The sequence below is a fragment of the Pholcus phalangioides genome, unplaced genomic scaffold (genome assembly GCF_987345545.1).
Source record: "Pholcus phalangioides strain wild (caught in Gottingen) unplaced genomic scaffold, Ppha-v1.0 ptg000005l_1, whole genome shotgun sequence".
Classification (NCBI taxonomy): Eukaryota; Metazoa; Arthropoda; class Arachnida; order Araneae; family Pholcidae; genus Pholcus; species Pholcus phalangioides.
The window spans coordinates 3514322-3541942 of NW_028301598.1; the positions used below are offsets into that span (position 1 = coordinate 3514322).

The 27621-nt window shown below is 36.4% G+C and overlaps 1 protein-coding gene across 1 annotated transcript in view; it reads left to right on the top strand.

Annotated features, from left to right (window-relative positions):
* The first annotated feature begins 5747 nt into the window (after nucleotides 1-5747).
* Nucleotides 5748-27621, top strand: part of LOC149085743 (uncharacterized) — an 87469-nt gene continuing 65595 nt past the window's right edge. The window contains exons 1-2 of the mRNA XM_089232137.1: nucleotides 5748-6447; nucleotides 6559-7106. Of these exons, the coding sequence (XP_089088263.1) occupies nucleotides 6973-7106 (134 nt within the window). The 5' untranslated portion in view covers nucleotides 5748-6447; nucleotides 6559-6972. The remainder of the gene's footprint in view (nucleotides 6448-6558; nucleotides 7107-27621) is intronic.

Here is a 27621-nt window from a genome sequence, read left to right on the forward strand (position 1 = left end):
AGTTACAGATCATTCGTAGCCTTTTTATGTGGCACAGGGTCGATCGAAACCCATTTCTCAATTATTTGTCGGTCCCACAAAAACATTCGTGACTGAATCTGCAAAGTGCGGGTTCAAGTACAGTATTCTATTATATGTTTAAACGCCCGAAATTACAGAGCAGTGTGAAAATCGTAGCTCTATTGGTTGGAACTGTCCGGTGACCATGATAAAGTGGCCGCTCAGTGTATAGTGCAGCAAATGTGGCCCGATCTCCCCATTAAAAAAGTCTTGCAACGGGCCCCTACAACGATAGAATTATTTAATCATTACACTTACTCACAGTTAGAAAAACTGATAGCAGATGGCGGCACTACACATAAACAAACGTTACGTCAGGTTCACTACATGTACACGCACATTCCAACATGTACCAATTCGTTAGAAGTTCCGCATAGGAATGTGGATGAGGTGCATGTGTGGCTGGAACTGCACCGCTTGAGTGATCTGTAAGTGTGTCACTTGAGTGGTATGGAACTGTGCGTAGCCACCCACTGGGAAGAACGGAGCACTGGTTGAGAACCGCTGTAATGCAAGAGTGTTCAACCTTTAGGAGAGTGCGTACCACGTAATTGGTTTTAAAATGTGTCGCGGGCCAGTAATTAAGTGATCTGGAACAGCACCGCAAGATACTAACTGATCTGGAACCGCTTCGACTGAGTGATCTTTAAGTGTGTCACTCGATTGATCTGGAACTGTGCCGCTTGATTGATCTAGAACTGCGTTGCTTGAGTGATCTACTACTACTACTACTACTACTAAACCACACATGTACCTCGTCCATATTCCTCTGCGGAAACTCTAACGAATTGGTATATGCGGGAATGTGCGTGTACGTGTAGTGTAACCTGACGTAAAGTTTATTTCTGTGTAATGCTTGTTATGTGTAGTGCTGCCATCTGTCACCAGTTTTTCTAACTATGGCTTGAGTGATCTGTAAATGTGCTGTTTGACTGATCTGGCAATGCGTCTTTTGATTGCTCTGGAACTGCGCCGCAGTTGCAGCTACGGATCACTAAGGCAGCACAGTTATAGATCACATCACTGTGGCACATTCACAGGACATCTGAGTGATCTGAAACTGTACTGCAGGTCACTCAAGTGATCTATAAATATGTCACTTGAGATTCAGGTGACATGTGTAATGTGCCACCGGTCACTGAAGAGATCTTTAAGTGTCTCGCTTGAGCGGTTTGTAAATGTGCCGCTTGAGTGATTCGAAACTGCCGTTGGCCACGTAAGGGGCCGTTCGAGTATTACGTCATCATCGATGGAGGGGAGTTTCCGATTTGCTGACTTTTGATGACAAGCGTTGAAGGGGAGGTTTGAATAATGCTTACGTCATCAACCACCCTTTATGAAAATATGAGTTAGGATTCAGAGGGGCAGAGTTGATGACGAAATTTTGCTGACAAGGGGGGGGGGGTCAAAAATTGCTAAAAATCTGCTTACGTAATACTTGAACGGCCCCTAAGTGATCTCAAACTGTGCCGCGGTATTCTGTAAATATGCCGCGTGTCACATAATTGATTTGGAATCTTATCCGCGTTGTTCGTTAAAATAAAAACAAACAAAAGAAATCAAGTTTCAGATCACAAGTCTCATCAGATGACACCGAGGGCCACATTTGGCCCACGGGCCATGAGTTGAGCATTATATGGTGTAATTCATATTATTGAGAAAGGAAAAGAAAAAAAGATTTCAATGTATTTTGTCCATACGTTAAGAGGCATAATTTTCACTGCAAATCTCAAATAACCATAATGATAATTATTCCATCAGCCTTGCCCCCTTCATACTACACACACACATGTACAAGTACATTTTGATAGAAGAAATCACGAAAATCGATTCACAAAAATAATGTCACACGATCCAATAGCGGAAGTATGACGTCCCGTTTCCTGGTCCCGGAAATAAAAATGTTTCACTTTTTTTTCTCTACATTGTAGGTTTCTGTATTCATGTAGTACGTACTTCCGCGTTGTTGTTTGTGGGTCCTCTTCTCCCCACTCCCTAAGGTCGGAGACCCACAGCCAAGAGACAGGAAAAAAAAAAGATACATAAAAAAAAAGCGGGTTTATTGTGGCAAGAGCAATGATGAGGGGCGCACACAGGGAGCTAGCAGCCCCGGAAGATAAAGATTACATGAAGGGTAGGGTCGGGGTTATCGATGTAATGTAAGGCATCGCCAAGACCCTTCCCTTTCTCAAAAATTCACCTTTTCTTATTATTGATGTCGTTAAATCTGTGGAATCGCACACACAACCGGCCCTTCCCTCATTCCAATCCTTGTTTACTTTTTATTCTTCGCAGGTGAGTTCAACGACCGCAAGCCGTACCGCTAGGTGGCGTTACTGGTAACATAAACATTGCGTCATCGGATGTGATTGGAGGTGAAAGGATCGAGAAAGATGCGCGGGAGGAACGAGAGGATTTGATTGGCTGTTCTTTGTTCAGGATTCTCGCGGGTTCTTCCTCTGTGTTTTGATTTTTCTACTTGGAAGACCGACTCTTCGGATCGAAGGTCACCGAAAAGTCTTTGTTGTGCGTGGAATTTCTTCCCTCGTTTTTTCCGGAAACAAACAGAAATCAATAGTTTTCTTGGAATTTCTAACAGACATCGTTCGTGAGAATTATTGATTGAAATCATTTGCGAATTAGAAGAATTGTAACATTATTTGAGGATTCAGTGTGTGTGTCTTACAAGATCGTTGGAATAAATTAATAAAAAATTTAAACGAATCTAGAAATATAGAATCGAGATGAATTTACACAAAACAGAATTGAGGTAAATTTACAAGAAACAAAATTGAGATAAATTTACAAGAAACAAAATTGAGATAAATTTACAAGAAACAAAATTGAGATAAATTTACGAAAGTGAATTCAGAAGAATTTACAAAAAGTTAATTAAAAATTTAGAAAAAAATTTAATTAAAAATTTAGAAAAAATTTAATTAAAAATTTAGAAAAAATTTAATTAAAAATTTAGAAAAAAAGTTAATTAAAAATGCGCAAAAAGGAGAATTAAAATTCACAAGAAAAAATTAAAAATTTACAAAAAACCAAATTGAATAAATTTACGAAAAAAAGAATTGAGATAAATTTACAAAAAACTGTTTTGATTGAGATAAATTTGAAAAAGAATTGAGATGAAAATTCCCAAAAGAATTGAGATGAAAATTCCCAAAAGAATTGAGATGAAAATTCCCAAAAGAATTGAGATGAAAATTCCCAAAAGAATTGAGATGAAAATTCCCAAAAGAATTGAGATGAAAATTCCCAAAAGAATTGAGATGAAAATTCCCAAAAGAATTGAGATGAAAATTCCCAAAAAACTGAGTTGAGATGAATTAAAATGAAATTGAATTGAGGTAAATTTACAAAACACCGAATTGAGATCAATTAACAAGAAAAGTATTGAATAAAATAACGAAAAAATAATTGCGATAAATTAAGAAAACTGTTTTTGATTCAGAGATAAATTTGGAAAAAGAATTGATATATATGAATTAGAAGGAAATTGAATTGAGATAAATTTGCAAAAAAAGCGGTTTTTAATTGAGATGAGTTAGCAAAAAACTGTTTTTGATTGAGATAAATTTACAAAAAACTGAATTGAAACTTTTTTTAATTTTAAAAAAAATTCACAAAAAACAGAGAAAAACTGAATTGAAAATTTACAAATAATTGTTTTAATTGAGATAAATACACAAAACTACTGGTTTTAATTGAGAGGATAATTAGGAAAATACTGAACTAATATTAATTTACAATAAACTGAGTTGAAATAAACTTAAAAAGAACTGGATTGAGATGAATTTACAAAAATAAATAATTTTATAACTGAACTAAAAAAATGAATTAAATGAATTTATAAAACAATGAATTTAATAAATTAAAAAAAAAACTTAATTGAAAGAAACTCACAAAAAACTGTTTTTAATTGAGATAAATTTCAGATAACTTAGGTGACCCACGGCATATTTACAGATCACCGCGTCAGTATTCCAGATCACTTAATTAAGTGTCCCGTGGCACCTTTTTCAAATCAGTGTGTGTGTGAAATTGCCCTCACTCCCATAAAGGTTGAAAGTTAACACCATTGATCTGAATATTTCGTCAATTCAATTTGTAAAAAATCCCTTGAAACAGAGAGTAAAGGAAAAATAAGCAATCAATCCGAACTGTCTTTAATCATGGCTTGTTATTTAGATTTGGGTGCATGATTAAGAGGATAGAGAGATACTCTTATTAAATACACGAGACTCTTTTGCAAGCGATTCGTTATGTTTTTGCTCCGGCTTTAAATAATAATAAGTATGAGACTGTGTATGCAGTGCGATTGGATACAAAGAGCTAGATTACTTTCAAGTTGCTTAAAACCCTCCGGTTATATATTCAGAGAAAAATTTGCATTTGCTATAATCTACATTTTTCTTTTCCCCGCATTTTAAACGATGGTGATTACTTGGTGACGTGTATAGGCCGGGCTTGTTAGTTGTCCCGATAATCGCTTTCCTTTCGTTGCTAATAATGATTGTTACAAAAAAGGTTATAATTACGAACTTTTTAACAATGACTTTCCCCTGTTTCGTTTTATGATTTCCATGCTCGATTTTTTCTTTTAAATCTTCAATTATTATGTTTTATGGCAACATTCTTGATGATAATGTTTTGTAAGAATGAATTTTTTCTGATTATGTATTTTCCGATTATGTGACCCTTGTTTTTTTAATATGTGTAGATATTTTTTTATTTTTTTACTGTCAATGATTTGAATCCAATAGATAATTTTTTTCCAACAATGATTTTTTAATCCAATAGATAATTTTTTTTACAACAATGATTTTTTCGTCCAATAGGTAATTTTTTTTCCAACAATGATATTTTTTAATCCAATAGATAATTTTTTTTCCAACAATGATTTTTATTAATCCAATAGATAATTTTTTTTCCAACAATGATTTTTTCGTCCAATAGGTAATTTTTTTTCCAACAATGATTTTTTCGTCCAATAGGTAGTATTTTTTCCAACAATGATTTTTTAATCCTATAGATAATTTTCTTCAACAATGATTTTTTAATCCTATAGATAATTTTCTTCAACAATGATTTTTTAATCCTATAGATAATTTTCTTCAACAATGATTTTTTAATCCTATAGATAATTTTCTTCAACAATGATTTTTTAATCCTATAGATAATTTTCTTCAACAATGATTATTTTAAATTTAATAGGTAATTTTTTTTTTCAAGACATGCACTACTAATGCTGTAAATCTGTGGTCCATCGGATTGTTTCAGACATTTTACTGGTCTCTGGGTTCAGAAAGATAAACGCTGTTATAGAGGAAGTTGACATTACAGTTTTTTTTTCCAATACAAATTTTATTACGAAAGAAAGGGTTCACAATTCCTTCCCCCCTTCTCAATACATACATTACAGTAGAGGGTAAAATAGAGAGAGAGAGAGAGGGGGAATTCTCTCTCTCTCTCTCTTCCTCAGAGTGGCTGCACTCACCTTTTCTTTTCCTCCTCTCTAAAAAACGCAAACTGTGCCACGGAATCCACTTCCTGCTCCGATGAGGAGAGTCTAACGGTCCAGCGGCAACGTAATAATATAATAATAATAATAAAAAAGAAAGAAAAAAAGAACTGCCATTTTGACACAGTTTTCTTTTTTTCCCCCTGCAAGCAACACCAGCAGCTTGAAAAAAACTCTCTCGATATCATTTCTGGTTTTAACGTTAAAAACGTGAGCCATATAGAAAGAAAGAGAGAGAGAGAGAGCGCGGGACATAACACACGCATCACTAACAAACTCGTCGACGTTATGAACGTGTATTATTGTTGAAACAAAAGGAAGAAGGAAAGAAAACAAAATAGGTTCCTTTATCCCCAGTGTCTTCTGCGATTTTGAAAAAAAAATAATAATTATCATCAAGTCAACTCGTCCACGTTATGAACGTGTATTATTGTTGAAACAAGAAGAAGGAAAAGAAAAATAAGTTCCTTTATCCCCAGTGTCTTCTGCGATTTCGAAAAAAATAATTATCTTCGAGTGCGGAGCAGAAAAGGAAGAGGATTTACTCTCAATCAATCTTTCAAGAGCAGATCTTTCATCTAAATTTTAAGGACGATATCGTTGTTGTTGTTGTAGGAGGAGGAGGAGGATGAGGATGTTGTAGTGTTCGGTGTTTTATAGTATTTATGTGTACATGTTCGGATGCATATATTTTGTTGTTTTTTTTCCTGCTGGAAGTGCATCTACAGTAGCGAGCAGAAGGAGAAAAGAGAGAGAGAGAGAGAGATTACTTGCGCAGCCAGCAGATAGAGGTCGTTGACCCCGGCAGCAGTCGAGAAAATTGTATTGGCGGCAATCGCTAGCGCCCTGCCAACACAGTAAGATACTATTTAGTATTTTTACGTATGTAACTAGCGAAAGAACTTTTTATTATTATTTTTAAGTTTCTTTTTCCCTTTATTTCATTTTATTATTATTTTATTACCAAGGATTGGACGATTTTATGGACGGAGGATTTTTTGGGACACTGCGGATAAAAAGAGAGGAAAAATTTCCATCAACAAAGCAACAAAAAAAAATAAGACACTGACTGTGTTAGGTTTCTTTTTCACCAACGGACGGACTTTGTTATAGATAGGTCTTTGAAATTGTTATTTGGAAGGAGAAAATTTTTATAAATTTATGAAATTTTTGATTGAATTTCTCGAGATCTGAAAAGAAAAGATGAAATTTCGCCTTTGTGTGAGTTTATGTATGAAGTTGGGATCGAAATATTTATCGAGTGCTGATCCACCGAGGTAGTTTGTGCGTGTGTGTGTGTGTGATCCGGAGAAGAAAATAAGGATTATTAATTTTGAAGAAAAAAATTGAAAATTTTAACTTTTTTTTTGGAAATATCGAAAATGTTGCCGTTGAGTTACGGACTTGAAGTTATCCACTTCCTGGAGCACCATAAGCATCATCACCACCACCATCATCACCATCACCGGCGGCACCATCACCACCATTCCAAGGAGCCCGGGCCCGATAATCTCAGGTAAGAGAAATTTTAAATTATTTAGTTTGTGGAAGAAAATTTTAGATAATTTTTTTTTTGTTCTTTTGAAGTTTTAATAGTGAGTTTTAATCTAATTAGTTTTAATTTTGTTTGTCAACAATGGCTTATTTTCCTGATATTCTTGATACCATTTTTCCAACAATGGCTTATTTTCCTGATATTCTTGATACCAGTTTTCCAACAATGGCTTATTTTCCTGATATTCTTGATACCAGTTTTCCAACAATGGCTTATTTTCCTGATATTCTTGATACCAGTTTTCCAATAACTATTCGATTGAATAATATTGTTGATATCAGTTTGCATTACTTCATTCTTTATGTTCTTGATATCAGTTTCCCAACAATGACTTTATTCTGTAATATTCTTGATATTATATTTTTAGCAATGATCTATAATAATTTTTTTCCATATCATCTTCCAATAATAACTTATTTTTTGATACTCTAATGCCAGTTAGTCATTGTCAACAATGTCTTCCAAGAATCCCTTATTTCGACGATATTCTTTTTTTTTTAATAATGTTTTGCCAAAAATGATTTATTTTTTTCTGTTGATATTCATTTTTTTCATTATTTTTTTTTTTACAATATCCCTTTATTAATTTTTTAAATCTATTTCATGATACTCCGATATCAATTTTTCCAACAATGTTTTCCAACAAATTTTGCAAAAATGACTTATTGCATGATATCGTGATAACAATTTCTTTCGACAATGATTTCCCTAATGATATTCCGATATCAATTTTTTCCAACAATGACTTATTTCATGATGTTTCGATATAAATAATTTCCAACAATGACTTATTTCATGATGTTTCGATATAAATAATTTCCAACAATGACTTATTTCATGATGTTTCGATATAAACAATTTCCAACAATGACTTCATGATGTTTCGAGAAAATTTTTCCAAGAATGACTTATTTTATGATATTCTCGATTCCATTGTTTTCCACGATCACTCTCTCCCAGTAATATCTTTAATAGTATTTCAGAAAATGATAATTATTTTTATAATATTTACGGGTCCCTTCCCGTCAATAAAATAATACACACCTGAATCATTTTTGAAAATTATATCTCAATTAGACAATAACATTCCTATAAAAAAATGATTTTTTTTTAGCATTCAATCCCGTTTCAACGATCTCTACAAAAAAAGTTGAAAAATTCAAAATTTTAAACAATTCATTAATTAAGTGGAAATACAGTCTCAATTATAATACAACTACTATTTTTTTCTCCAGCAGGAATCGAAGTTAATTTATAATTTCGATTTATATTCAATTGATACTATTTTTTTTTTCAACCTAAACTTGTTAAAAAAAACTCACCTCATCTCTGATTACGTCACAGCTGAAGCGCGTTTATAGGAAAAAGGGTTCTTTTTTTGTTCCTTTGTGTGAAGTTCGGAACTCGGAATGTGATGCTGGGAAATCGATGATCATTCACAAGTAAAAATAAATATAATAACTATTAATTTTATTTCAATAATAAATATCCTTTAACATCATAATCATCACCGCATGTATTTAATCCTCTTATCTTTTCAGTAATTAATAGATTTTTTTTTTTACCCTATGTGCAGCGTCATTATTTCTGATGATAATGATTTGTTAATGATCCACACGATTATTATTGTCATTATTCAATTGTTTAATTGATTTGATGTCGGTTCGGATGAGGTTTCCCATTAGTTTTTTTTATTTGGAAGTTCTAATACAAAAAAAAAAATGTAGAGGGAATGATTTGTACGTATATTTAGGAGAGAAAAGAGAAAGAAAGAGAGACGTTTCCTTGTTTTGTTTAGTTTATCGATATTCATTTATTTATTTATTCTTTTCGCTGTGATTTAATAGAGGATCTTTTCCCCCTATTTAATTGAATCCTTGTTCTTCTTTCCCATTTCCTTTTTAAACGATTGAGCATCTTTCACATTCTCCGCGCGTAAAGAAATAAAGTAACAAATGATGTAAAGAGATAATCAAGAAGGAAATATATATATCATTAAATGAAATAATTAGAAACTTTGTTTCGATTAAAGTGATGATTTATTTGAATATATTTTACTTCTGATTTCTGTTGATTGGTTTGGTTGTTGATTTTTATTGATTGGTTTTACCTCGCAGCTTTTTTTAAATAATTGAAGCGCTTTATAGCAGATAAATTTCACGTCATGTTTATTGAAAATTTAATTCAATTAGGTATTTTATTTACAACTATAAAATATAATTATAATGGATAATGTTTATAATTTGGCTGTGAAAATAATATTGTGAATGATCAGAGACAAATACATATCTTTTAAATAAGTTTTTAATACTCTTTTGCATTTTTTTCGTATTCTATGGTTGATAACTAGTACGATACAGTTGAATCCCGTTTTAACTAATATCATTATAGCGAAAATCTTGTTTTGAAACGAACATTTTTGTAATCCCTCAGATAAGTTCACATAGGAACAATGCAAAAACCTGGAATTCCTTCATAACGAAATTTCGTTGTAACGAAGTGATTTCTCCAATCTCTTGTGTTAGTTATAACGGTATTCGACTGTATTTTCTGCTGAGATGATAATTCATAAAATAAACATTTTGTGCCCAGAAGATAATCAACAAAATCATTTTGTATCAACAAGATAATGGATAAAATTATTTTGTATGAGGGGGATAGTTACAAAAATCAATTTGTGTCAAGAGGATAATAAAATCGTTTTTATATCAAAAAGATAATTAATAAAATTATAACATTGTGTGTAACAAGAAGGTAATTAATAAAAATTCTGTGTATCGAGATGAAAATTCATAAAATATTAACCCTTTATCAAAATGACAACTTTAAGATGATAATTTTTTTTAATTTCATTTTTTGTTCATAATTACCGGAGTCAAAGTGTTTTTCTAAAACTCCTTTTGTATATGTTTTCAAAACAATGATAATTCGCAATCGGTTTAGGATATTGCCAGAATCTACCGACTTTTCCCATTAATAATCGGGTAATGATCCATTAATGTCTACAGCGCATCAATCGGAAGTTATATGGAATGTGAATAATCATAATCCCTTATAATAATTAACATTTGCCGTTACATCAATCATTCAAATTAACAATCATATATTCAATGAGCTTTTCCTTTCTCAATCCATTATAACAATATCTCGCACATATATTTTTCTAATTCTGTGCCATTTCTAAATGCCGTCCTTTGTTCATGAATAGTGTTTGTTATAATATAGGCCATGGTAGGGCAGACATTACGCAATGCTTCTCTATTAGTAGTGTTCCTCCCCCCGTCTCTATCATATTCTAACTTTCATATGAGTTTGTTTCTTTTATTTAATATAATTATTTCACCATTAGTATTTTTCTTTTGAACAATCCTTTCTTCTTTTGTTCAAGTCAATCTGGTACCATAAAAAAACATTTGAATAGCCATTATCTATGTTAATGAGTCATCGTTGTCCATAAACCGAGAATTACCATTATAATCATTCTTATAATCAGAACGGAAATGTTAATGATTTTTTTTTTTTTTGAAAAACCAGATAAGAATATTTATCGCAATCTGTCGGGGATTATGTATTGAAGAAACATCTGAAGTTCTTGGTTGAGATTACGTGTTGATGATTATTATCTGTAGCTTTTTGTTTCTAAGAGGATGTAATAGAAATAAATGTTAATTAATTTGGGTAAAAAGAATCTTAAAAAAAAATTATAGATGGCGTATAGAAGAGAGTAGATACTCATTTTTTTTTTGAAAAAAAAATACACGACTAACAAAATATTCTATCCCTTGAGATTTCATTATTGGTGAATAAAACTTGCATATGCAGATTAGATTATAATTTCATTTTCTCTAAGTGTGGTGAAACTCACTTGTCCTGAGAAATTATGGCATATCAATTTTTTGCATAAAAATTTGCAGTTTTTTTTTAAATTTTTAGTAATATTTGATCTGATATAATGATTGTTGTTCCTATCAACAAAGACTAGAATTAACATTTTGTTTTCCGTGAGGTAGAAGAGTGGTTAATCACTTGTTTCTTATTTCAATAAGTGATTTAGTTAAATAAAATTACTCAAATTTATAATTCATTGTAAAAAAAACATTCAAGAAATGGCATTTGCTTGACTGAAGAAAAGATGATTGTTGTTTTCCTGGAAAACTATTTATTTTATCCCCATTTATTCGTGAAATTATTTTTTGCTTTAGTTCAGGAATTATTTTTTGCTTTAGTTCTGGAATTATTTTTCCATTTCTTCTTGAAATTATTCATTTCTTCAGTTCTGAAATTATTTTTCCACTTATTCTTCAAAATTATTTCTTTCTTTAGTTCTTTCATTTTTCCATTTATTCTTGAAATTATTTTCCCATTTATTCTTGAAATTATTTTTTCATTTAATCTTAAAATTATTTTTCCATTTATTCTTCAATATTTTTCTCCATTTCTTCTTGAAATTATTATTTTTTCAAGAAATTCTTTCTTTCTTTAGTTCTGGAATTATTTTTCAATTTTTTAAAACTATTTAATTCTTTAATTGTACAATCACTTTTTCCACTTTTTCTTAAAATTATTCCTTTCTTCAATTCTTGAAATTATTTCTTTCATCAACCGCAAAATATTATTTTTCCCTTTCTGAAGTCATTTTTCAATCATGACTTTCCATTAATTTATGAAAACGAAATTATTTTTTTTAAGGACCTCTGCATTATGTGTAGCCATATCCTGTCCGGTATCTATTTTTCTAGCAATACACACGATTCAGCAGAGAAACCCGCTTAGCTGAGCCAGTTTAGCCTTCTAACGACCATTTCTTGGATCATTCACGTGGGAGGTAGAAATTATGGATTGAGGTAAAAGAACCAGTGATACGAAGATAAAATAAACTGTAACACGCGCACCTAATTTTAGGTTTCTCCCAAATAATGAAAGGGTCAGTTACACTTGAAGTGTGTACTGTATATATATATATATTTTAACTTTCCTTTTAGCGAGGGCTGAACCTAAACCCTCTGGGGTAGCGAAAACAAACTTTTATTTTTGTCCCGATAGTCCTAATTAAAAATACCTTTCCAATTTTACTTTCTAGAACATTCCTCTATTTACATTCCCGAACCGAAACACGTTTTTCTACCCGAATTATTATTTTTATAAAATAATTTTTTATTTTTTGTTTTAGATACATGTCCGTATTTTGAAAATACTGATAAAAATCTGGTCGGATTGTTTCGTTTTTTTTTTTCTTATTTCAAAAGATTATATGTATTAAGGTCGCATCAATCCAGTTATGTCACAAAGCAGTGGCGTATAATAAGCTGGTTTTATTTGAGGATAGTGGGATGCAAATACATTATAACAGTGGCGTAATGGCTTTTTTTCTTCTGTTTCTGCGTTTGGTGTTGTCGATTCGCTGATTTGGAATTGGAATTTTATTGTTTTTTTTAATCGAGATTTTTTTGATTAATTCCTGAAATGAGGGTCGGAATTCCAGTGTTGGCGAGATTGGCTCGTTTCTTTACGGCTGGGTAAACAAAGGGTTATTCGAACCATGACTGGGTCAGTGATGTTATTGCTTTGCTGTCACGTGACGACCTTTGTTTTGAAATATAACTTAACTGACTTGAGTTTTCTTTGTGTTTTTTCTCTCTCTCTCTCTCTCTCTCAAGTTTCTTTCTTTAAAAATGTTTCAAAACCGGAAGAAAAAGAAAGAAACAAACGTGTTTTTCCCCCTTTTTTAGTATTTTATATGATTTTCAAGAGTTCATTCGAAGAGTTCAAAGCTTGTTTGAAAGCTGGTATTGAGGACGGTGTTGCATAAAATTTATGTTATTTTTTTACCTATTTTGTTACTATGTTTATAATGATACGTAGTTGATGCTTCTCTCGGTATCAAAAAACGTTACGATGAACAACAAATATGTGTTAGGTCGAGATTACACTATAAACGTTTTATAAAAGTTCGTTTATAAAACTTGAAAAATGCAACCAATAGGCGGATCAGTAAAGTTCGCTCGAATGTAACAGATGTGCTTATTGGTTACATTTTTCAAGTTTTATAAAAGAATTTTTATCAAACATTTACAGTGTAATACCGGCATTAGAGGTGATTTGGAAAAGCCATTGTTAACGAAAATTGAAATACTTAAGTTTTTTTTTGTGTTTTATTTCATTTTACGTGGCATAAAAACGTGATGTCTCCCGCTTTGCTTTCGTTGAAGTTAGGAATCGAAAGAATTTTTATTTAGGATGGGGTTACACTATAAAAGTTGGATTAAGATCTTTTACAAAACTTGAAAAAAGAAAACAATCAATAAGCCTATTGAACACATTCGCTCGAATTTAACCGATACGCTTATTGTTTGAATTTATCGAGTTTTATAAAGGAACTTTTATGAAACAAAAAATGCAATCAATAAAAGCATCGGTTACATTACAACGAATCTATTCAATAGGCGTATAGGGTGTTTTTTCCAATTTTGCAAAATATCTTTTATCAAACTCTCTTTTATAGTATGACGCAACTCCTAGATACTACTTCTAGGAAGCTTTGTGTAATGCCGGCCTAACAAATGGAATATTTTTGACCGAGCGAGGTCCCGGACTACCTCAGCATCTGCTTTCTAAGTTTCACAGCAGTAATATTTCATATAAAATGCATAGGGGCCATTCAAGTATTATGGCAGCATTGATGGGGGAGGGGGTTTCCTGTATGCTGGCTTTTGATGACAAGTGGGGAGGAGGTTGGGTTGAATGATGCTTACGTCACCAACCACTCTTTATAAAAATATGATATATTCTTAATGGCGTCTTTACCGAGTGTGCCAAAAACGAGAAAAACCTTTCGCTGGTTTGTGGGTACCTGAACTGACATTCCCCCATTGATAAGCCCTCCACACAGCCACTTTAGTGATCTCTAAATGTTCCGTGGAACCTTCAAGTGCTCTATAAATATGTCGCGGGCCGCTTAAGTGCTCTGGAACTGTGCCGCGGGTCACTCAAGTGAACCGTAATTATGCCGTGAATCACTTAGGTAATCTGGGAATGCACCGCGGGGCAACTTGAGTTATCCAGTGACTGCATTGGGAGCCACTTAAGTGCTTTAATCTAGAACTGTGCCACATGTCACTCGAAGGATCTCTAAATGTGTCGTTATTTATTCGGAACATTTAGACACATTTAGAGATCATTTAACATAGGGCCCGAGCTCCTCCCGTGCCCCTTCCCCCCACGTACGTCTCTGACACCAAGTTCATTCTTTTTCCTGTTTTTTGGTTTAAGCATAGTAAAATTTCGTGTTTTTTTTTTAAATTTTTGGACAAACATGGCTAAGTTGGTTCATTCATATTTGTATTTTTTATTCGGAATATTTCTTTCATATTTGCATATCTATGCAATTTCCACCAAAACACACACACAAAGAATTTGCAATGATTTCTTCATAGATCAAAGGTGTTCAAACTTTTCGAGAAGTCGGGCCTCTGGTTTGACAACGTGTTGCAGACCATTTGAGTGATCTCAGACTGTGCCACGCGTTACTTAAGTGAACTTTTAATATGCTGCAGGCCCCCAAGTGATCTGTACAGCGCCGCACATCACTTAAGTTATCTGGGAATGTGCCTGGGCTACTCAAGTGTTGTTAAACAGCGCCTCAGACAAAAGCGTATATAGGCTCTTTGAATGGAGGAGAGGCGAATCAATAATTAAAGGGGGAGGATGCGGATTTTCCACCTCCACCCTACCACCTATGCTAATTAATGCAATTGTTTTGGGGAACGCCCCCTCACCTCGCTGTATCCGTCTATGTCCCCAGGTCAATTAAGTGGCGCGCACACAGTGTTAAGATAATCGTCTTCCACTATGAAGGTTACCATCATGGTTTATGGATTCGAATCCGGGCATAGACCGTCAGAAGCAAGTCTTTTACCTACGGAACCTGAGGTGACCACCGTGGATGGAGCCTTCATTTCCCACCCAACTCCACTGGTTGGAAATTGCCGTGTGGCGATATATGACCGGAGTTGGTGTGCGGTAAAGTAGGTCACTTAAGTGATCTGAGAATGTGACGTAGGTCACTTAAATGATTAGGAAATGTGCCGCAGGACATTCAAGTGGTCTGGAACTGTGACGAAATTGAGTATTCTAAAACAGCCTTGCAGATCACTTAAGTGATCACGATAATCTCGATATGGACCGGTGGACACTCAAGCGAATTGAGAATGTGCCGCAGGCCATTTAAGTGATCTGAAACAGCGCCCAAGGTTACTAAAGTGGATCTGGGAATGTGCCACGGGTCAGTTAATGATCTGGAAATGTGCCGCTTGATTCATTTTTATAAAATGAGGTTTGAGGTCAAGGGCCACATCATGTGAATCCGAGGGCCACATTTGACCCGGGGGACATAGCTTGAACACGTAGGCCGTCGGCCATATTCAGTTCTCGTGCTAAAACATGGCCTAAAGACGAAGCATTTGTATTTACTGTTAATTACTAGTTGTTGGAGGGTGTGGTTTGTGCCGGAAATTTGTTTTTCCCCATTGATATAATTGCAACGGCAATCACTTAGCAGTGTACTTTCACTGGTTAAATACATTTGTTTGGCAGTCGATGCTAGTTATTAGTCGCCTGGAGGATTTCGGTTTCCTCAAATGCGGCAGCCACGGTTTTTTTTTAAATGTATCTGGCAGTGTTTTGTTTCTCTGCCATCTGCTGGCGATAAAACAAAACCAAAATAACACCAATAAAAATGTGAGAGTGTCGAGGTTATTGACCCAGTTATTTTATTTTCTGTTTCCGAATATGTAATATACGTACCTTACGTACGTATGTTGGGTTTGGTGCCGCGAACGAGATAATCAGAATTACATTATACTGAAAACCTGGTCTTTTGAACCAAAAAACGCGGTCGTTTCCACATACTGTATATATATATATATATATGTCCCTTTTTCCCCATTTATTTATGGTCTTGTTATATTATATACATATTTATATGTACACGTACATTCATCGTTTTTGCTATTCGTTTCCGATCTGATTCTATAAGACTTATGGTTTGCAATTTTTTTTTTCAATACACATTAACTCCTTACTAGCCATAACGGCCGCAGACGGCTTTACAAGCAAACAACCAAAACGGCCGGAGACGTCCGAGATTGGGGGGGGGGGGTATATAAAAATGTATTGTGAAAAGGCAGGTTAGGATGATTGGTAACTCTCGTCAGGGGCGGTAATAGGAAAAAGCAAGCGTAGACGCCCCATCAATTGGATTTAAAAAGCTACACTCAAGCTTCACGAGATGAAGTTTACGGTTGTTTGTTATAACTCTTTAGCTATATAGAAGATGACGATATAACTAATCTTTTAATAAAAACTGAAAATGACCTTAAAAATATCAATCAGTGGATGACAAAAAATAAACTTAAACTAAACATTAGTAAAACAAAACATCAATGCATAAAAACACTGAGCATTCATCATGACACTGAAATTCACGTTAATATCCATAGCTGCCACCCACAGGAACAACATAACTGTAATTGTGAACTCAGAGAAAGAGTTGACGAGTATGAATATTTAGGAATAATCATTCAAGATGACCTAAAATGGAGAGCTCATTGCAACAAACTTGTCAAAAAACTTAGATTACACACAGTCCTGATATATAGATTGAAGTACCTAATAGATGCAGACTTTCTAAAAGATATTTCCTATGCTTGGGTTTTCTCTATAATAACCTATGGCTTATGTGCTTGGGGAGGTGCATACCAAACTAACATTGAAAAGCTAAGCAACATATATAATAAAATAAGAAGTATGATAATGGACACATATCGTGAAAACAATAATAATATAAATAGCTATATTTTTAACATCAGGCAGTTATATATTTACAGAATGATTAACTTCTTAACAAGATGCAACGAATGGTTACAGAGAAAAACGAATAGAACCTCGGTAAGACTTAAAAACGAATATCAAATACCAAAAACTAAAAAACATCTCTTCCAGAAAAGTTTCTCTTTCAATGCACCTAAAATAATGAATGAATTTTTTCCAATCGGAATGCCAAACAACTAACAACACTAACAAAAAGTATGAAATATATCAATATGTGAAAACAATCAATATCTGAAATAATGAAAATGATATTTTCCTAGCACACTATGAAAGGTTTTGATTGCTCTATTTCATTTTCACGTCCTGCTAATAGCATATCTAGACACTATCACATAAATTATGTCTTGTACGCTGAATCACCTACAATATATATAATTCTTTTTGCGAAACCTTCACAATTGTGAAATTACAATCGTCTATTTTATATTTTTTCTCTGATGAATTTTATCTCTTTGCTTTATGTCTTCATGGAAATAGAAAACCTAATAACATTGTAATGTACTTTGGTTCAAATAGAAATATTCAAAGGAAGAGAAAAATATGTGTATATATATATATCACTCATTGTATTACTTTTACTATTATTTTTTCTTTTTTATTGCTTATTTAATTATTATTATTTTTTCTCTCTTATTTGTGCTTGTGTAAACACAGGAGATATAAATCTTACAGGCTTCCTGGAAGGACAATTGTCACTTGGGGCCACACAGATGTCTTTATTGTTTGTGTGCGCGCTCAATTTCATATGTATATTTGTGTATTGTCAAATTAATTAATTAATAATACAATACAGGAACTGAATGATAAGAGGGGGGTTAGGTCAGCTAGCAAAATTTTGGACAAGCCCATTTCAGAAAGCAAAAATAAGTTATTTTCCATAACCTCCCAGTATCCTTCAAGAATCGGTAAAGGGTTAATATGCAGGGGCTTTTTTCGAACTGGGAAGAGCGAAAATTTCTGAATTTTTAGAAATTTGTGATTCTTTTTTAAGCGCTATCACAAAAAATAAAAGAAAACACAAGTAGATGAAGAGCTGGTCCTTAGGGCAGGTGAGGTCACACCATGTTCCGCCTTTTGCAGCACACAAATGCAAATACACGGCGACAGCAGGCAAAATGACTAGAGGTGGCTGAAAAAAGATGTCAATGGAAAATATGGATGTCATATATTTCTAAAATACAGCAACCCTCCAATAGAACCCCACACTAACGATAATATTTTTTTGCATAAATTCTAAATTGTCATCCATTCTGAAATTCTACATTTTCATCTTGAAAGAGATAATTTTGGAATTCTTCGTTTTCCCGCGCTCATGGAGGCCCCGCACTCAAGGTAAATTATTGCAGGCTTTCATCGATTCTTTTTGTCAAATTACTTCTTGCATTAATTGAGAATGTTCATCAATTCTGGAATTAAAAAAAAAAATTGTGTTTTTGTTTTTCTGCAACCAATTTTTGGAGAGAAGTTTTCCCGTTTTACCAATGCCGTAAGGATGTACGGTCACCGTACTTGCAAACGGTACTTTTTTCAGATATAGTTATCATTCGTTTATTATTATCAGAAACCCCGAATCCCCCGACGTGATCGCTAAAAAAAAACCAAAAAAAAAACAGCGTGTACTCTGACAACATTGACATCCAAAAATCACGTGCGAAGAGAACAATGAATAATGGTTGTCAGTAAGAGGAAGAATGGAAGTTAGTAAAGAAAGAGTTTATATACAACAAATAAAAATTAAAACTCTCTAGAGTGTGTTTCTTTGTTTCTTTTCTCTGCACAAACGAGTGGCCTGATGCAATCAAAGTTGGTGCATTTGAGGCCGTTGTTGTTATTATCTTGCAATTGAAAGTAAAGCGGACTCGGACTTGTTGCTTGCTCTGCAAAAAAAATAAATAAATAAAATAAATAAGAGAGAAATATCCATCAGGGGTCAGGTCAGCAGCAGGTCATCGAACCCATGGCCCTATTTCTCTCTCTCTCTCTTTCAGTTGGAATGAATTGTGCGCATTTGTCACGGATTTATTATCACTTTTTTTTTTGCTTTTCTTCTCATATCCTTCTTTTACCTTCTCTTTAACGGAGTTATTAATCATTTCGTCACGGCATAATCTTTTCTTTACATGTTACAAGAACGAAAGAATTATATTATCTTGTGTGTAGAAAAAAGGATATAAGTCGCCGCCTAATAAAGAGAATTAAAAACCTTGCGGAATTATCTGATCTCGTATATTATTGACGCGTGACTTTATTCGACTGGATTTTCTGGCAGGGATACCAATCATCATCATCATCATCGGCCAACTATCGATTGAGGAGTATTTGTCATCTCTGATGTGATTGATTACGTTGAGAGAGTGCTCGCGTGTCTTTTACTTTTAGGTCAACCTCGAGAGAGAGAGAGAGAGAGAGAGAGAGAGAGAGAGAGAGAGAGAGAGAGAGAAATAAAGTTTTTTTTTATCCACTGAAGAAACTTTTTATGGGACTGGTTGTCTTTTTCGTTTGTTGACAAACTTGTCTTCACGCTTGTAGACAAGACTGCAAACTAAAGGAACTAAAGGCTTGTCTACACGCGCGTGCACATGCTTATTTACAGCTAAGTTAAAGCTAACTATCATTGGTTTGAGTGACCCTTGGTGAAATGAGGACTAGGTTGAGGGACTCGCGGGTATTGGATTTCTGGTGACAGGTTCAGAACCACTGCCGCTCACAAAGAAGTATCTCCAGAACATTACTAAAGCTATTTGACACTTCTTTTATCCATTACTACCCTTTTCTAAAGTAAAGTTCACGGACGCCCCCCCCCCCCCCGCTAATAAAATGAAGGCCCCGGACCTTCTGTGCCAGTAAAATGAAGGCTACGGACCCACCCCGTACAAAATAATATTCAGTACAGTCGAATCCCGTTGTAACGAACTCCAAGAGACCGGAAGAATCACTTCGTTACAACGAAATTTCGTTATAAAGGAATTCCAGGTTACCTAGCATTTTTCCCATGTAAACTTATTTGGATGGATTAGAAAAGTGTTCGTTAAAACGAGATTTTCGCTATAACGGTATTCGTTAAAACGGGATTCGACTGTATATAGCATTGTAAGAAAGAATGCGTTAATTTTTTTCTCATCCAAACTCACGGAACAATTGAGATCTATCCAAGGACCCCCCCCCCCTCCTCCCTCCTGGTCAAGCAGAATTTCTCCTGGTCTAGCAGAATCTCGCAAGAGATATCTCCGAAAAGAGTACTACTACAGTATACTCGCGTGCACTATACAGCAATAATTCAGTGTTCACTTTGGAGTTAAGACACTTTTTCCCGCGAGGGGCGGGAAATAATTCGGTAAGTTCTGAGGTGCGACTAAATTTGAGGAATGACTGGGCAATAAAATTACATCAAAATAGGCGGTAAAACCATAAATCCGCATCTGCTTGGAGAGCGAAGGACCAAAAGAGCGTGCAAGCATGTGAATGACCTAGAGCAGCGGTTCTCAACCTATTCTGACTCGTGGAACCCTTTCATAAAATGGCGGAGCCCCGTTTGGCTCGAGGAGCCCTTTTTAGTACTTAACTTATATGGTGGAACCTCTTTTTTTATTTATTAATGAAAGTTACTGATTTATTTTACTTTCCTCGAGCTGATGCGGAGCCCCAAGGGCGCCGCGGAGCACCGGTTGAGAACCGCTGACCCAGACAGTGTGTAACCATGGAAGTAACCAAAAGAATGGCGTAGAGATCGAGGGAATAGGTCCCTCGTGCAACCAAAATAGTGTATGCAAGAAGCATGTAAACGACCAAAAGAGACACCTCGAAAGTGTGTAAGCATGGGATTGACCTAGAGTTTGTGTAAGCGTGGGAGAGACCAAAAGAGTGAGTGACCTAATGGGCGAGAGATGAAGAGAGTGTGGAAAATCATGTGAACGACAAAAATAGAGTGACTTGGGGGCACAGGCATATGAACGGGGGTGGGAATATTTTTCAGATTAGCCTAAGGCGACAAACCTGAGAAATAAGTAGTCGAGAATATAAGATACCCAGGACCACCGATCTGGGTATTTTTATTGATGAGCGGCTTAGGTTTTCTGAACATTGTTCAGCGGTGGTCAAAAAATCTAATAGAATGCTCGGTTTCATTCTTAAAGAAGTATTTTCACGTTCTCCTGAAGTCATTCTTCCGCTTTTCCGAGGCCTTAGTTCGTCCTGGATTAGGATTAGAGTTTGCCGTCAAGTTTTAGAGACCATACCTACAGAGGGACATGAACTTGGCTGAAGGGGATGCAGGGTGAAGCCACGTGTGCACTTGATGACACACGGGGACTTAAGCAACGAAGAGAAGCTTCATTTTTTGAAAATGTTTACATTGAAAAAGCGCAGACGTCGGCGGGATATGATTGAAGTGTTTAATATTTTCAACGGGATGGACACCACGAGTTATTGATGCACCGTCAATCAACTGCTTCGACGGGGAACAGCAAGTATCGTTTACTAGGATACATTTCCGGGCTGTGGTGTGGCAGTGAGTTTTTCTCTAATAGGGTCGCTGATAAATGAAACAGCTTATACCCCCGGAGGGTCTATAAGTTATCCATACTTAGAATAAGACAACCATAAGTATTCTTTATGGGCTGTATGAATATTTATGTTTTATCATAATTATTGGTTTTTATTGCTCTTATTAGGTTACTGTATTTTTGATATTGTTTGTTTGACATCCATATTTGTCATGGGCATCTTTTTTCAGTCACCTCATTGGGCATTCGGTTTGTTGTGGCCTTTGTATTTGTATCTAGTGTTGTGTCCGATTTTTCAGTGCTGCCATCTATATTTCAGAAGTTAGATGTAACAATTGAATATTTATACCGTTTGTAGGCCTGTTGCTCTTTGTGGCGAAACTTTTAAATGGGGAGATCAGCTCAAATTCGCACCTTGAACGTGGGAATCACAAATAACCTGCTACGGCTCCTATATTCACTTGGTTGCACTCGTGGCGTCTTAGAAATAGTATTCGAGGACCGCAAGGTGCGGGGTGGGGGGGGGTCATATGATCCTTAGTTGAGAACCACTGGTCTACATTAGGTTGTTGGAAAGCCAGGGATCTTCCAGATATTTCGAGGGATACTAAAATTAGAAAAAAAACCCTGTTGACTGATTTTTAAGTACAGTAAAACATTTCTTTTGCGGACACCGGTGGGACAAAAAAATTTGTCAACAAAAGAGGGGTGACCGTTGATCAGGGGTTGGAAATGTATACTTTTATTATTACTAGTGGAAATTATAATCTGGCCGTAAAAGAGGGGTGACCGCATCTGAGAGGGAGGTGTCCGTTAAGAGAGGTTTTACTGTATAAAATAACTGTCCAATCAATTAAAAAGGGCGAACAAGTCCATTTATAACGATTCAACGGAACTCAAACCAATGATCGAAACTGGGGGGAAAAAAAACCACAAAAGAAGTATGGCCGGCCCGAATTTGAACCCATTTACGAGGAAGGCGCCGCACCGGCGACTTCTTATTCGTTTGTTTGTTCCGATTTGCAGTCGGAGCCAAAAAAAGAAAAACCGAAAATAAGACAGCGGTCATCACGGTTTAGGGAAAAGAAAAGAAAAGTTTCAAAAAATGATGAAAGTTACCATAAAATTGGAACAAAGAAATGACTAATGGATGCTTCTCATTCGACCTGTTCCGAATAACATCAAGAGCCGAGACATCGGACCGAGAAATCAGACGGTTTTGGTGAGGAAATTTGGCGAGAAAAAAAATTTGGTTGGGCTGTGCCATTGAAATGGCGTCGACGACCAGAGGCGCATTTATGGTTCTGCCGCCTGTGGGCTATGCCAATTTCACAGACCCTCTCTCATACCAGTCCGATTTTCTTAACCACTCATCCCTCGAATTCACCTTCCTTTGTGAAAAGACCCGCTTGACCTCCCCCCCTCTGCCATTCTTTTGATCACTCCCATGCATGGGTGGAGATACGGCGCGCATTGCCCCCCCCCCCCCCCCCAGCGTCAAAGGTAAAGCCTACTGATCTGATGTGTTTGCGTATATATGAATTGACATCATCATCGTCGTCATCATGCCCCTCCCAGCAATCATCGTGTCCCCCCCCCCCCAAGACTTTCGCCTATGCTCCCATGCTTGCATGGTCTCCCTTTCCACATCCTGGAGTACGGCCTCTAGGTTTAGAATTTAGGTGAGTCCGCCACCTCCCCCAAGCCAGACTTTCCACAAACCCTTCTATATTGAATTTATAGCGTGAAAACAAACAAAAATGATAGTAATTGTCCTGGGCTCCCAGGGCCGGAGTCCTGTTGACCCCATTATTGTGGCTGGAGGCTTGCATACTTGGTTATTGTTTTGGGATCACGCATGCCCCCCCCCCCCAAGAGTTGGGATGACAGGGGCCCCAGTCCTGAGGTACGGGACAATTACCATCATATTTTCTTTCTTTCCATGCTATAAATTCACTATAGACGGGCCCGTGAAAGTCTGGCTTGGGGACCCGCCAAAGATCCAAGCCTATGAGCACTGCTCCAGGATGTGGGGTCACGGGCACTCACATACATGCACCTCGTGCATATTTCTCTGCGGAACTTCTAACGAATTGGTACATGTTGGATTGTGCGTGCACGTGTAGTGAACCTACCTTCTAATACAAATACAAATACAACGCCACAACAGGCAAAATGCCCAACGAGGTGGCTGAGTCTTCTATGAAGTTTGTTTCTGTGTAATGCTTGTTATGTGTGTAGTGTTGCCATTTGCCGCCAGTTTTTCTAACTATGAGTGAAATGTAATGATTGAATAAATGTATCGTATTAGAGGCCGATTGCTCTGTGGCGAGGATAGCGGCTAAATACTTGCACACACTGTCCAGATCATTCTTTTAATAATTCACATGCTCTCACACATCTCTCCCTTTTGGTCACTCCTTTGGTCGCTCATTGATATGGTCCCTTTCCCTTCAGGTCACTCTTTTGGCCATTCACATGCTTGGGCACGCTCTAGGTGACTCTTTTGGTTACTCACGTACTTGCACACTCTTTTCTTGGTCATTCACATACTTACACACACTCTAGGTCCTCTTTCGGCCACTCACATGCTTCCAAACTCTCTAGGTCACCCATTTCGTCACTCACTGACATAGCAGTCCCTCGCTCTCTAGGTAGGGATGGATTTAAGGTTTTACTTCTCGGTTAAATATGGTCACCTTAATCATAATGAAATAACAGCTTCTTTTTACCACAGCCCAGTATTTTCCTTCCATCTAATTGCATTTTCGGTCAAGAAAATGTTTTGAAAACGGCAACCTCGGTTATAACGACACCTCAGTTATAACGACAAAAATTCGCAGAATCTTCGATGTCGTTATAACTGATTGTATTTAATTATGTGGCTGTACCACATAGGCACGGCCTAAATTTTAATGTGTTAATTCTGTGTAAGAAGTCATCTGTGTTTGTCTGCAATGATTACGATAAGAACATCAGCACAGTATGTTGTTTAATGTTTTTCCCCGAAAACCAGACGTGTTTTCGGAGTATTGCACTGTTTTAGTCTACGTCATGTTGAGAAACGTTCGCACATGTTTCAAACGGTTTCGAAGCTGTACACTCATCCCAAAGAAGCTGTTATTTCATTATGATTAAAAGTGACCATATTTAATCGAGAAGTAAAACTTTAAGTCCTTCTCTACTTAGACAGCGAGGGACTAGGTCAGCGAATGACGAAACGGGTGACCTAGAGAGTTTGGAATCATGTGAGTGACCGAAAGAATGACCTATAGTGTGTGTAAGTATGCGAATGACCTAGAAAAGAGTGTGCAAGTACGCGAGTATCCAAAAGAGTGTGCAAGTACGCGAGTATCCAAAAGAGTGTGCAAGTACGCGAGTATCCAAAAGAGTGTGCAAGTACGCGAGTATCCAAAAGAGTGTGCAAGTACGCGAGTATCCAAAAGAGTGTGCAAGTACGCGAGTATCCAAAAGAGTGTGCAAGTACGCGAGTATCCAAAAGAGTGTGCAAGTACGCGAGTATCCAAAAGAGTCACCTAGAGCGTGCCCAAGCATGTGAATGACCAAAAGAGTGACATAGAGAACGAGGAACCAAGTCAGTGAGTGACGGAACGGGTGACCTAGAGAGTTTGGAATCATGTGAGTGATCGAAAGAGTGGCCTAGAGTGTGTGTAAGTATATGAATGACCAAAAAAATGAGTGTGCAAGTACGCGAGTATCCAAAAGAGTGTGCAAGTACGCGAGTATCCAAAAGAGTGTGCAAGTACGCGAGTATCCAAAAGAGTGTGCAAGTACGCGAGTATCCAAAAGAGTCACCTAGAGCGTGCCCAAGCATGTGAATGACCAAAAGAGTGACATAGAGAACGAGGAACCAAGTCAGTGAGTGACGGAACGGGTGACCTAGAGAGTTTGGAATCATGTGAGTGATCGAAAGAGTGGCCTAGAGTGTGTGTAAGTATATGAATGACCAAAAAAATGAGTGTGCAAGTACGCGAGTATCCAAAAGAGTCACCTAGAGCGTGCCCAAGCATGTGAATGACCAAAAGAGTGACCTAGAGAGCGAGGGACTAGGTCAGTGAGTGACGAAATGGGTGACCTAGAGAGTTTGGAATCATGTGAGTGACCGAAAGAGTGACCTAGAGTGTGTGTAAGTATGTGAGTAACCAAAAAATGAGTGTGCAAGTACGCGAGTATCCAAAAGAGTCACCTAGAGCGTGCCCAAGCATGTGAATGACCAAAAGAGTGACATAGAGAACGAGGAACCAAGTCAGTGAGTGACGGAACGGGTGACCTAGAGAGTTTGGAATCATGTGAGTGATCGAAAGAGTGGCCTAGAGTGTGTGTAAGTATATGAATGACCAAAAAAATGAGTGTGCAAGTACGCGAGTATCCAAAAGAGTCACCTAGAGCGTGCCCAAGCATGTGAATGACCAAAAGAGTGACCTAGAGAGCGAGGGACTAGGTCAGTGAGTGACGAAATGGGTGACCTAGAGAGTTTGGAATCATGTGAGTGACCGAAAGAGTGACCTAGAGTGTGTGTAAGTATGTGAGTAACCAAAAAATGAGTGTGCAAGTACGCGAGTATCCAAAAGAGTCACCTAGAGCGTGCCCAAGCATGTAAATGACCAAAAAAGTGACCTAGATGCCGAGGGGGGGTCACGTCAGTTAGTGAGACACCTAGAGTGTATGTAAGTATGTGAATGACCAAAAGAGTGACCTAGAGGCCGAGGGGGTCACGTCAGTTAGTGAGTCACCTAGAGTGTGTGTAAGTATATGAATGACCAAAAGAGTGACTTGGAGGGCAAAGGACCATATCAGTGAGCGACCAAAAGGGAGAGATGTGTGGGAGCGCGTGAATGACCAAAAGAATGTCCTGGAAAGCGAGGGACCAAGTCAGTTAAGGACCAAAAGAGTGAGCTACTGCGTGTGCAAGTAGCCGATCTCCTTGTTAAAAAGTCTCACCACAGAGCAAGAGGCCTCTCCCCCACAACGATACATTTATTCAATCATTACATTTCACTCATAGTTGGAAAAACTGACGGCAGATGGCAGCACTACACACATAACACGCATTACACAGAAACAAACTTCACGGAAGGTAGGTTCACTACACGTACGCGCACAATCCAACATGTACCAATTCGTTAGAAGTTCCGCAGAGGAATATGCACTAGGTGCATGTGTGGTTTAGTAGTGAATGCTCGTGGCCCTCACATTCTGGAGCAGTGCCCCTAGGCTGCGATCTTTGGCAGGTCCCCAAGCCAGACTTTCACGGACCTTTCTATAGTGAATTTATAGCATGGGGAAAAAAAACCGTGCCTCATTACTGGAACCCCTATCAGCCCCAGTATGTTGTTTGATGTCTTCTCCCACCGATAACCAGACGTGTTTTCGGAGTATTGCACTTTTTCAGTCTACGCCATGTTGTTAAACGTTCGCACATATTTTCAAACGGTTTCAAAGCTGTGCACACATCTCAAAGACATCACCTTGATAATTTTATTTCTTTGCGTCCCGTTATACGTAAAACACTTCTTCTTCTTCTACACCTTCTATTATTAGCATTATATGTAGCTATAAATGTAAATATTGCCTGTAGTATCACGTGTATGAAGAACGCTGTGCCACTCACAAATCCACGTGTTTCGAATATCATTCGTTTTTATTTCTTTTGACGGAATGCAGGCACAACTCATACGATTCGTCAATCGCAACTGTTATATAAATAAAATTTTAACATATTCCTTATATAGAAAATAAATTTTAACAAAAGGGCTTCTCTCTCTTCCATAACGGAGTTTTTCATCTCAACACCAATAAGTATGGTTGAATTTGATTAAATGGCATCCCTCAACCGTAAACACCAATAAACATTCTTACGTTCTTGAGATATGAGTGTTTAAGGTATATCGTTATGCCAACTTTTTTGGAGATGCACCCTGTTTAATCATTCTCCACTATTTTTTTTTTCTCTGCCGGTCTGCGAATTACTTCTTCTATTTAAGTTTTTTTTTTACTGTTTAACAGTTATAATTTCTAACAGTTATCAATTTCTGCAAATTATTTCTCTTATTTATTTATTCTTT